The sequence below is a fragment of the Ciconia boyciana genome, chromosome 10 (assembly GCF_034638445.1).
Source record: "Ciconia boyciana chromosome 10, ASM3463844v1, whole genome shotgun sequence".
Taxonomy (NCBI): Eukaryota; Metazoa; Chordata; class Aves; order Ciconiiformes; family Ciconiidae; genus Ciconia; species Ciconia boyciana.
In genome coordinates, this window is record NC_132943.1 from 31487497 (window position 1) to 31500690 (window position 13194).

The 13194-nt window shown below is 35.0% G+C and overlaps 1 protein-coding gene across 9 annotated transcripts in view; it reads left to right on the forward strand.

Moving 5' to 3' along the window:
* Nucleotides 1-13194, forward strand: part of HYCC2 (hyccin PI4KA lipid kinase complex subunit 2) — a 59435-nt gene that overhangs the window by 19068 nt on the left and 27173 nt on the right. For all 9 annotated transcript variants that reach the window (XM_072874925.1, XM_072874927.1, XM_072874923.1 and 6 more), the window contains 3 exons: nucleotides 4888-4990; nucleotides 7134-7212; nucleotides 8295-8396. In XM_072874925.1, coding sequence (XP_072731026.1) covers nucleotides 7162-7212; nucleotides 8295-8396 — 153 coding nt within the window. In that variant the 5' untranslated portion in view covers nucleotides 4888-4990; nucleotides 7134-7161. The remainder of the gene's footprint in view (nucleotides 1-4887; nucleotides 4991-7133; nucleotides 7213-8294; nucleotides 8397-13194) is intronic.

The window sequence follows — 13194 nt, forward strand, 5'->3', positions numbered from 1 at the left end:
TCATTTTCAATGTCTCTTGGTTTATACATGTTTTATAACTAGTCTAATCCTCCCCAAACTGTCATCATAGGTGTACCTGGAAAGTCAAAGTTGTGAAGTGCTATCTCGTATATCCCAATGAAAGTTAAGTTCTTAAACATCTAGGCAGCTCATGTGTTAACATCAGGAGTAAACCCATGGTTTTGTACTTTTTTATTTGTGTACATAGCATGAGCTAGGAGAGTGCTTTTGCTTGGTAAAATTCTGGTCAGATCTCAACTGTAATTGTCAGGTGTACAATGCAAGACTGTGACTTCCTTTGAGAGCAGAATATTGTAGCTTTAATATTAAGCATAAAGATTCCAGGTCTAATGATGTAAAAGCCTTATGTTCATATTCTGCCACTTTATGCCAAATGAATAAGCTTAGGAGAGAACTTTTTTTATTAAGTGCTTTTTTTGGGAAGCTTTTCAGTAGTTGATTTTCATATTTGATTTTAACATTGAGTGACTGTGTTCCCAACTATAACTTTCCTGTTCCATGCTTTAGTGTGAATTTAAACTTGCTTTCTTGTTTGGTATTTAAGGAATCTTAACAATCGGTCCATATGTAAAAATATTTTAGTATATTTAATTATTACTCTTACTAATAACTAAATTTCTGCTTAGTTATTACCCTTCCTGCATATTATAAGAACCTTTGAGCCATAGTAGGGAAAAAAAAAAATCTAGTCTTTTAAAAATAAACATAAGAAATCTCTTATATTCCCTGTATTGTGTTTGATTTGGGAGAGACGTGAACACTCTGGAAATGAAATTCAATACTCTTAGTTCAGGCTGCTTCAACTTTGAATAAATATGCACAGGATTTAACGCAGTTGAACCAGTTTATTTTAGAGACACACCCACATGGTGCTTGATTTCCGCCGCCCCCCCCCCCCCCCCCCGGGTACAGCAAACCAGGGAGTGAATGTAAGCACGAGATGCTCATGTAAAAATCCCAGAGTACAGCGTGTGTACCAGGCAGAGACGGTCACACAGCTGTTGTGCTTGTGTTCCTCTAGCAAAAGTGGCAAAGTGCGTCAGGTGCAGCCTGGCTGGCGCAGTGCAGAATGGGGCAGCGCTCCCGACTCCATTGGGGTGGCTTGAAGGGTGGGCACAGTGGGGAGGCACAGCCACTAGGCACTGAGCCAAGATGCTCACTGTGCTTTTGTTAAGTTTTCTTGTAGGGAGTCAGTGCGGAGTTAGTGTACTGTAAATCCATAACCTGACTATCTTGCCTGTTTGTACAAGTCCTTAAAAATGTTTTTAATATCCAGGCACATAATTTGAAAGGGAGAGATGATTTTTCCTAAAACCAAACTAGTAGAGTAATCCTAGCTGGAATAGGTGTGGGCTACTTCTGTATTGATACAGCAGAGCTGTATGTCTACATCCTTTTTAAGCCACATGAGCAAAGCAAGCTTTAACATTGGAAAAAGTCTTCCAGGAAGGATGCAAATGTAGCATTGGAGAAAGGAATAGTTTGTGTTTATATTTTTCTATAAATGTGGTGCAAGACTCACACATACATAAGGTGCTTTTCCTCCTGGGATATAGTTCATATTATTGGTCTTGAATGTAAACCCTGTCAAAAACATTCTCAAAGCATCAGAACTAGCTGTATTTATATAAGCAACCACACAAAACTGCATGTGGAATTTTCATTGAGTGAAAATGGATAGATCGTACAGTAGAGGTGGCCCAAAAATATCTATTATGTAAAGCTCTCTTTCCCCCATTCTCCTAACAAAGACACAAAAAGCACTCTACAGTGTCCTTTTCTTCAGGGATGAATAAACACGAGACTCCTATGGTAGATGCCTCATATTCTAGTCCTCTGCATACTTTGGAGATTATCACATACAACCTTAACAAAAATTCTTCTGCTTTTTCAAAGTAGAACTGTTAAAAACTTACTGTACCACATGTAAGAAAACACTGTGCACTGGATTTTGTTTCTGGCATTGTTCTTAAAGGGCATAGCATAAGGTCTGTGCTTCAGCAGTTTTTCTCAAGGTGGCTGCTTTCCTAGGCAGCAGGTTCTGAAGCTGACTTACACTGGAAGAGGTCCCCAAACAGGGCTTGCTTCAAGGTCGATGCATGGCACAAACATTGGGACAGAAGTATGTGGGATATTGGAGGGGAAGGTCGACTTTTCCTTTTTCATGGTGGCTAGCCACTAGATGGGCTTAACTATAATATCAAACTGCACCCAAATTTTGACACCAGCGCACGTTCAGTTTTTAACTTTGTGAGTTGCCTTGGTTGACATACAGCTATATGTGGACTTTCTGTAAGGCTCAACAGACTTCTGTAAGAGGAGTTAATTTCTTAGGTAGGTTAGGTGTTACGTCCTTATGATACTTGGCATTTTTTACTTCCTGTAGTAGGAACATTGGGATCGCTGTAGCGTTTGCTGTAAGGCATTTGAATCATTCTTGCGACTCTTGGTGGTTTTGTAATTTCTTTAGATATGCCAGGCTAAATCCTGAGTTGGGAGAACTGCTAATTCTTCAATTCGTTGATTTCACTTATTTGTAGTATTCTTCTCTTACTCCAAACTACTACATTTATACTGGCCTGATGGATGTATTTCTTGACAGCCTTGTGCGTTTCCCTATTTTTGCAACAGTTAGCTTGCTTAGTGTTGTCCTTGCAGTCTTGCTCTGAATTGTAGCGCTATAGGGCAAAGAACACTTGCTGCTACTTAAAATATACAATAGTATTTGGTGCTCAGGGTAGCTTTATTGAATGCAAGTTTTGCTTTCCTGTTGGAGCTGTGCTGTAGTTTCATACATATTGCTGTTCACTGGAATTTAAAGAGAAGGGGGATTTGTGTTTTGGTATGGGTTTTTGTTGTTGTTTTTAGCTTTTTTTGTTAATTTGTTTTTAAGCATAATCTTAATTCCCCCTTGCAAGGTTTCTCCAAGGAAATAGTCAACTTCATACAGAGTCAATGTAATCTCTTGGAGTTGATACAGTGCTGGAGGAGAGCAGCTACTTGCCTCCAGATTTTAACAGGATCTTCCAAGCTGAAGAAATCATTTGGGGGAGAGGGGAATTTTTGGCCATGAGTTACAGCTGATGTTTGCCTCTGATTTAAGGACAGTTATTTACTGTTTTCTATGTGTAAAACAGTTTGAACCCCCACGCCCCATTTGGGATGCTATATAATTTTTTTTATTATTATTATCTTCTACTTAATTCTAGAAAACCTGCGGATTTGTTTTTTAACCAAACTGACCAGTGAATTAAAAATTTTGAACTGTTACAGCCTGATTCTCCAAACAGGTCTGTGCACATCTGCTTGTGCTTAGTCCTTTTGTGGGGAAAACTGTACAGAAAAGGAAGTTCCCTTGTGTGATTTGCTGGTATATAACTGTGATTCTTGCTTTGGGGCTAAAATAACTCAAGTTCCTATCCAGGAAAAAATGTCTAACTTAATGCAGCTCTGGAAAGGCCCACCTGGTGAAATTCCAGGATCTGTCTTTGATTTTGACACTAGGGATAGCAGGTAAGGTACAATTGAACCTCTAGGTAGCAAGCGTAATAACTTAGAGCTAGTTGGGACCCTATGACACTTCTGGAGAGTAATGTGTATCAGATATGGTATCTGGATGTAAAGGTTGTTTCTAGCATGTTGTAAAACTTGGGAAGCTTCTAGAAGTCCTGAATCAACTCTTACAGACCTGATATTCTGTCTTGAAGATGTGTGCCTGATAATTACAAGAAGCAACTGATAATAAATTAAATACATACATATATTTGTCTTTCAGGTCTCCTGTGCATGTTTAAAAATCTGTATGTAATCAGCTACAGCGTGCCTATAGGGTAGAAATTTGTTTATTTTTTTCAAACCCCTCATAAATATTGTCAGGGAAAGAAGAGGAGGATTTGAATTTCATTCATTCAGAAGTGCATTATTTAAGATTTCTGCAGGGAATTGCATTTTTTAAAAAACAGTTGATTTTAGAAAATTCATAAAGGACATTGGTTTGTGTATACCACCTTGTGATAAAAGCTTTCACTTGCAGTGTAGCCTGAAAAGCATGGTACCTCCTGCTAGCCTATATCTAATTAGCGCAGAGGAAGAAAAAAAAAAAGGGGGGACCTTTTAGTAATTCAGTAATTTGGAAAAGTAATTAATTGAATAAGCAATATACGAACAATGGAATACACTATTGTTCGCATACCTCAATTTCTTATTAGAGATCGCCAGATACTGAAATCCTCTAATTTACTTAGAGTAGGCTCTTTTGTGTGTCGTTTACCTCATGCTCAGCATGAAGGGATCCTGCAGCAAAAGCTGAACTTTAGTGTAATCCATGATTTTCGCAATGACATTGAGATTTTGGATCTGTAAGGAATATGTATTAAGAACGATGATAGTAAGGAAGAGTCTTTAATATATTCCATTTAAGAGGTATATGTTCTCCAAAGTCAGGGTATTGATTCAGCTCACCTTTTATAAAAGTATAACTCTTTTCTTTCATCTTGCATCTTTCCTGCACTGTTCTTCCTAAGAAATAGTGCTTCAGTTTTCCTTTTTAGTGTGCTTTTGTAGTACTGTGCACCACTAATACGTAACGGTTTTCCCCACAGGTGACAAAGCCTTCTTTTTGGATGAAGGCAATCCCTCCTTTCTTCCCCCTGCTAAAATGCTGAGGTTTTTTTTGTTTTTTTTTTTGTTTGGTTTTTTTTTTTTTTTAAATGGCAAATTGCTTTGTTATGGAAGGATGCAGGTATGCTTTAGTGGATTTGATAAACTTCGATCTGTAAGGTCAAAAAATACATACATTACTGTTTGCTTTACTTTACTATATTTCTCCTTATTTTGTGATCATCAGAGTTTCTTTTCACCTTTCAGAAAACAGGGCAGTACTTGAAGGCTTGACAAATGCATCCCAGGTTGAAAAACTGCTGCATTCCTCCTCCTCTTCCTCCTTTAGAAAATTGACTTCTTTAAAGAGGTAAAGTTGAATGCTACACTTTCTGTAGAAAATGTTTTTTCTTCTGGGAAAAGTTAACTAAATCTCAGCTTCTTCTGTAGCATTTCCTGTGGTGTTTTAAATTAACTTATATCCATGGCCCATTTTGATGACTGATATCTGTTCCCCTATCTATTGAAAAGGAAGTCTTTGGAAATCTTTGTTTGCAGAGGTCTATTTAATTGCGTTGTGTTATTTCATGGAATTATTTGTCAGCGCTTCTGCTGAAGTAAGTCACCCAAGTGGTACTTGAATTGAAATTAATCCAATGTTATTTCTGAATCTGATATCCTTTAGGATATTTACACATGCTTTAGAAATCTGAGGCAGTTCCTTACCCACAGGAGTTTGTATTCTCTAAATGACTTGCTGCCAAGGGCCACGCTAAATGCTATATGTAGCCCTATTCATACAAAGTTGCTAACATTGAACTTAGAGCTTCCCAACACAATTTTTATATCTTATTTCACTTCATTTTCCATTTAACAAATACTGATCTGTTCTTAAATACAAATCTTCTTTCAGACATCAAAACAAGTATGTTCTGAGACCTGAATAGGTGATTCCAGTCATCTAGGATGACTATTTAAAGGCCATTGGTTATAGGACTTCCATGATGTGACTTGTATATCAAACCCATAATTTCTGAGCCTAAATAATTTTCAAAACATATCTGAAAGAAAATTGTAAAAAGTAAATAATTCACTTTATTCACCTGTCTTTTTCTTATAAATTTTACAGTAGATTCTGCAAATAGTAGCACTTAATATATTCTTAACATTACTTGTATGAAGTTGATGAGTGTAAGTGTTTTTGGGATTAAAGATGATTGTAGCAGTCTTCATCTTGTTATCATCTGATTGTGGAAGTGTTTCTTTTTCCTTTTTTTCTTTTTTTTTTCCTCCCCATCCCAGGCTAAAAGAACTTCAGAAAAAGTTGACTCTGTTGAAGGAAAAAATATTAATTAAAAAAAAAATAAAAAGGGACTTTGAAGCTGATGGGTATTTGTAGTTTTTAGGGAAAATGTCGTAAAGATATATGACAGTGTGTAACAGCTTTGTTGCATATAATAGTTATATAGCAGTATCAACGTCTTAAAAAAAAAAAAAAAAGTGACCAAAGTATCTTTTAAAATACAGTGTCCCTTCACAGATTTTCTGTTCCTTGTTTCTGTTCAGGCAGCTGTTAACCTGCTGGTCCTGTCAAAAATAAACTTTCAAACAGCTCTTATATTTTACTGTCTCCTCAATTTATCCCTTTTCAGGTCACTATTCTTAGGCTTTAGTCTCTAGTGTTAGGCTACACCTTCATTTCACTTCATCAGATTAAATTTTTCTGGGACCTTAATGACTTCCAGGTATTGCCAACTGTACTGAGATCACGCAGAAAGTCAGAATGACCCTTGTTGCTTAGACCTATTTAAACATCAAGCAACAGTGTCTAATGATGCTTTGTGTTTTAAACATTCTTGCTATTGCCTTGAGAATTAAATTTGTGAGAATTCAAGAGATGTTAGAATATGACATATAAAATGGAAAATAGTAGCAACAGTTGTCCTTGCAAGTTTTCTTTTTTTTTGTTTCTGAGAATTCCAACATACTTTTAGAAGAGCTAAATCTTGCGGTTTAAATGAGAAGCCTCAAAATTCTTTAAGAACAAGCTTTAAGGAGTAAAGTTCTGCTATTAGGATTTCTAATAACTGGTTTTATGAAACTGCTTTACTTTGAGCTGTATCTAGAACTGTCATTACAATGTCTCCCATGATTTGCTCCATGATGCTCTTTACTTTGCTCCACTTGTCTTTTCTTTGTACTATATTTGGTAAGGGAGCAAGAATGAGATGATGTGTTTGTCTTAAATAATGTGCATTTTGGCCTGAAGCACTGAATCCTCCTTTTGCCTCCTCTTCCATTAATGTGCAGTACTTTTGACTAAAGTCTGAAGAGAGCATTTTAGCCATTAGAAAATGGGACCAGTTGTCCAAAATGCAACTTTTCCTATTGTTTGATATTATATAATTCTATTGGAAATATGTTAACAGCTCTTCATTGGGGTAGGATTTTACAAAACTAAGTTTTGCTGCCAGAACTCTTATTTAATTTCTTTTTTCCTTTCTCTTCTAAAGGTAAGAGAGAAGCAAAAGAAGTAAGAAAATGCTGGGATCAGAACGAGGTGTTGTGGAAGAATGGCTGTCAGAATTCAAGGTGAGCTGAGAAGATGAATGATAGCTATACCATTGACTTTATGCCACAGGACATTGATTTTTTTTTTTTTTTTTAAATATCCAGTAATTAACATTTAAAATATCTATTACTTGATCTTTCAACTTCTTATAATGCATAAAGCATGCAAAGGTCTATCTATGTAAAGGAATCAGCTGGTACATAATATGCAATGCATAATTCTAATAGTAGTTTATTTTTATTTTTTATTATTGTAGAGCAGAACACTGCTATAGCAATGCATTTTTTTAAAGCATATATTTCTGTGTAGATCAAGCTGATAGAATTTAACTAAAAGCTAGATATCACTGCCCAAATTTGTAATGAGCAACTTTTATACAAATTTTTTAAAAATAAAAATGTTTGGAGTTTAAAAAAATATTGAAGAAAAATATTTGGCTGGTTTTTTTCCTGTAGTCTCCATAAAGTGAATTGTTTTGTCATGAAGAATCTGAACTATTGTTAAGCTATTTTGCATGTTGATAAATATGCTGAGCGAAATACAAGATAATGCATAAACAAGAAACCTGGATTTCATGACTGATATGAAATTAATGTTATTTAAATTAAGAATTAGTAAATCCTCACACCGTTGATGATACACAATAAGTCATTATGTGCTGTTGTTGGAAATTTGTTGAGGAGCCAAGGATGCAAAATCCACAGACGTGGTTGCTTGGTGGGACTCAAGGCTGTCCATGCTCGTTCTAGATTATCCACACCTCTTAAATAATTCAAGTTGATTTGATGAAGACTTTGAAAAGTGCCTGTTAAATACAGAATATCAAGAAAGACAGTCCTCATATCAAGCTGGAGCAAATGATTTTATGAAAGATAAATCTGAAACTACTTTTGGATTTAACCCTGAAAGTTGGTATGTGCCCCCAAATGCTAGTCATACAGAGAAGAACTGATACTGAATGAACTAGGTTACAAGTCTGAAAATTTACTGAACTTCAGAAATTTTTCTTGATGTTGGGATGAGACTGAATCCTTTTGTGGAGATCTTTAATACTTGGAAGCATTGATTTATCAGGGTAACACTTTTTTTTCTCTTTCTTTAGGCATTACCTGAAACACAAATTTCCAGCTATGCAGCTACATTGCACCGGAAAAAACCACTGGTACCAGCCCTTTATAAGGTCATTCAAGACCCAAATAATGAGGTAGGAGACTTTTTAAAAAAGACTTTTTTTTTCACATTCTTATATCTTCCACCTCTACAACTAAAACTAGAGTAATTGAGAAGTAGAGATGGAGAGGAAGGTTCTTCGATTCTTCTTTCTAATGTAGTCTAACATGGGTATCATACCTCTTTTTACTCTCTTGTTTTTTGACAGTTACTTTAATGCCTTTCTGGTAAGACACAACCTCATCTGCTCCCAAAAATACAGTTTATGCTGTCTTCTAGATTTTATTTGTCACAGCTGACTGTTACACTTGATTTGGCATGAGTTTGTTTTGTTTTTGTTTTTTTTTTTCCCCCAGAAACCACCTTTCAGTCATAACAGAGACAAAGTAGGCCTTACAGTGAAGCTCAGTAAGACCAATGTGCTTCTCACCTGGTGGCTTATTACAGTGGAAGATGGAATCAGTTTATTAAATCCTATTAAAATAACCAGATCTTCTTTTGCTTATAGTAGTATCATGTTTGTGTAATTTGGTTTACACTGCTGTAAACAAGAGAAGAACCAGGGCCTCAAAATAGAAATATACACAATGAAAACTTTGCTTAAGCCTTGTACATAATTCATTTTGCAAATGACGTTAAACTGAGCTTTCTATTCCATTGGCTTCTGCTATGAGCATTTCTGGGAAAGTGTGTGAAATACAACTTCTGAATAAATTGTGCAAGCATACCATTCTCTGCTGTGTAAGCTGTGTTAGATAAAATGCTTGAAAATATTTGATTTATCATCTGTGATCTCTTGTAGATTTAAAAATTAAATGGCAAGCGTACACAGCAAGGAAGTTCTTTATTTTCCTAAGCACAGCTCAGCTGCTTTTGGAAGCTGAATGCTTGATTGAGCTTAAAGGAGATTGCATAATGCTCATGCAATAAAAAAAAAAAAAGCTTAATAGCTGTCAACTTCATTTCAGTGTTACAAATAACTTGTATAGTGACCTTTTTCTTTGTACTGAAGCTACCGTTACTCTCTCCGACCTGAAGCCACCGTTGCTGCTGTTGTCTTTTAGTATATATGTATTTGTGTGTGTGTGTATAATTCTGAAAATGTGAAAGCTTTCCTTTGCTTTGAGAATAAGCATTTGATTTTTTTTTTTAATGGTGCAAAGAACCAGATTTGCAAAAAGAGCATCTTCTTAAGCGTGTGACAGTAATCTTAGGTTATTGCACACTGATGCTTGTCAAATATTACTCTTTGGAACTGCTGTTGCTGTTTGGACCTGATTCTTATATCAGGGATAAGATAAGCAATCCCAGACTCAAAGATGACTAACTTCAGGTTCTGCTTGTTAAAGCAGTATGTATTTCCTTGTTGCATTTCTTCCAAATTTATTTGCGTGTGAGGAGTATAATCATAATAAATTCATTACTTTGCATAATTCTGTGGTAATCTTTGGCTCTAAGTGAGTCATTGTTTAAATATGCTTTATAGGGCATTATTTGTTAGAAGGATAACCGATTGCTTATGAAGATAAAGCTTATGTGGTAGACTATTATAAAAATATACTTGCTGGATTCTTAAACTTGATGGACAAGTAATTTTTTAGTACAACTTAATCATAAAGTTAACCTATTTTTAAAACTTCCTGAAAGGGGCAAACTGTTAGGGCAAACATGAATTTTTCTAGAATCACATAATTCTACCTTGATAAGACTAGGATTATTAATTTAACATGGAATCAGCATGTTTAGGAACCAAAACAAACCACGAAGATGTTTCTCTTTTTTGACAGCTGTCTACCAATTTGAGAGCTATCAAATGAAGGCAAGCATACTGTCAAGTTAAATACAATTGTTACTGTTTACCTTTTAGGAAATTCCCTGGCTTTTTTTAATATGGAGAAGATAATGACTGGAACAGAAAGTTACTTAAAGAGTACAGAGTGATCTTGCTCATAAACAGCTTATTTAACTGAATAATGTATTGATTTTTGCATAATATTTGAATTCTAAAGTAAAATGCTTTTGAAGTACTGTTTTTTTAGATAGTTCTATAATTTTTGGAGTTGGTTTATAGTTGTGGACATAAATGGCCTATGGATTTTAAGTTAATGCAGTACTGAAATTTAAACATTGAATATTCATGTGGGGCTATTTAGGTTTAACTTGGAAAACTCAGCCTTGAAACAAAATGAGATCACCTTTGCAATGCCAAGCACTTCCCAGACCAGGTACTCTTCAAATAATAACTAATTTCACCCATTACGTTATAGTTAAGCCTAAAATGACCACATTATTTTCTACCAGGATTGAATTCTTCAAAAAGGCAAGCATTTCCAATCTTTGTCATGCATTTTATAATACACTATATTTAATTTCAAGGTATGGCTCTTAAGATTTGGCAAACTTGTAAAATAAGCCAAACTAAAGCTATTCATCAGCTTCCTTAAAACATGACTAATCTGCATCTCTGTGAGATGTAAAGATGAAGTCTGCAAATTATATCATTGTTGCTTACTGTATTTAAGCCAGTAAAAATTTCATTTGTAATTGTTGGTTATGCTAATTGCTGTTTATGCTAATAGGAAAGCTCTCTTAATATAAGTTTTAGTTTGTTGGAAAAGAGATACAGTTATGAGACTTTTTACTTTGGATTTTTTGGCTGACTGCTGTGCTACTCGGTTTCCTTTGACTTTGGACTGAAAGATATTTAGAATTTAAAAAGTGTGTGCCAGTTCATGTATACACCCACTACTGGTGACAAAAGCTCCATTTCCTCTGTTTATCCATTGTCAATATTTATATTCAAAGAATTAATTGGAAGAGGCTGGTTCTCTGAAAAGCTGGATAACTAGGATGCAAGGAAAACATTTGCTATTTCTTACAGTGTCAAGTTTTGTGTTTCCAGGTGGGAGACAATCATACTATACTTTGATAGGAAAAACTTGGGTGTTCATGCCTTTGAAAATATTTGTGTTGTAGCGTCTTTGTGATGGCAGCTTTTTCTTGTGGACTTAAAGCTCTGAATGCAACAAAAGCGCTATAGTAGTTGCTACAAACACCTTTCAGGCTTTCACCTAAGTAATTTGCAGTTGTTAAACCTTTTGCACAACTAATATGACAACTACTAGAAATGAGGAGTATTTACATGCTTGCAGCACCAGTGACTGGATATTGCTTGTATCTTTCTAGGAAGCATGGTTTCACTTAAAAGACTAACTTTATAAAATTTTCTTTTGAAAGGAAGTAGAATAAACTCTATAACTGCTCTGGTTGAGTCTCATCTGACTTTAGCTAAAGTAAATTATTCTTTTCCGCTGTTTTTAATGGGACTTGAATTAGACTGTCTAATTTCAAATAGGAAACAGTTTTGGGCTGCTGTCATCTCTAATCTAATAGAAGTAGTATTTGTAGCAATGCTGCTGTACATATCTGGTTTCTGATAATATTTGTTAGCTTTTCTTGCACCTGTTATCTCCTTGCAGATATGCTTGTGTTTACTGTTTCCAGAGATTTCTTCTTTTTCTTCTTTATGGTAGCTTCTTGCTCATATTTTCTTTTAAAGAAAACCTACAAATTTATTCAGTTATCTCTGCATTATTTATTAACCACTTTTTTTTATTTGAACATCTGAAATGTGTTAGGCTTTTCATAAAACAAGGATACAGTTCTGTCTCTGAGGATTTGAGCACTTACTGTAACAGATGGTTTTAATAATTAGTATCACTTTTAGATAGGAGTTCCTACTAAGTAAGTATTAATTAAGAAAGAATATACTTACAAATCTTTTGAACATAAAGTGCTATATATGTATGAAATACTGGAATAAATATACTAGATAAAATAATATATGCTGAACTTGATAGAGAAAGCCCTAGCATTGTTTTATTAAAAAGATTGCCATAGAAGCTTTATGGGCTTCTAATTTCATTTAGATCTCAGAACAAAAATTAAGTGTTGGTATTTTACATATATGGCTTGTAAAAATCTGTGTGCTCCAAATTACTGGACTTCTCTCATTCTGTATCAACATTGTCAGTGTCAGCTTTCTTCTCTCCCTCTCTTGTGGAGTCTTTCTTTGCTTCTATTGTAAAAACAGGCTTTTAGCTTAGAGTAACTAGACTGTCAATCAGAAGCCTTGTTACACAAGGTACTTATACCAGAGCCTTGTCTAAAAAGAGATTTGTCTGATAGCAAAGTTTTCTTTTACATAGATGTCATGTTACAGCTTATGTAATCAGTGGTTTAAAAATGGTATGCTTCATTGTCCAGAATACTGTGTGTTAGAAATGAAATGAATGTGTTCATCCTTTCTTGGGTGATGGTCTTTTAAGGCAGCTATCTTGATAGAAAATTCTGTCAAATTTATATTTTGTGTTTGTGATATACTAGGGTAAAATATCTAAGTCTTAATATGTGTATGTGAAGTTGTACAGTCATACAGATTTATGGCATTGCACATTTATCAAACACTCAAACTAATCACTTGTAGAAACGTCTGTTCCTCTGCTGATAGCAAGGGACTTCTTCAAAGTTTTTTAAGAGGATGGATGGTTCACACAAACCACAGAAGTACATCTTCATACAGCATAGCGGAAGAGTAACTCTTCTATATGAATATAGACGCTTTAGGTTACATGGATGCCTCTGTCTTTTTGGACATTGAATCCCATGAGTATTTTCCTTAGGTCAGATCATCCCATTTCTTAGAATGTAGTACTAGGTATGGGTCACAGACCTTATCAAAATTCCTCTCTGAATTTTTTTTTTTTGGTAGTTTTTGACTTTGGTATTAAAAAATTGATTAGTCATGGGAAAGGGGAAGACAGCTTGAAGTG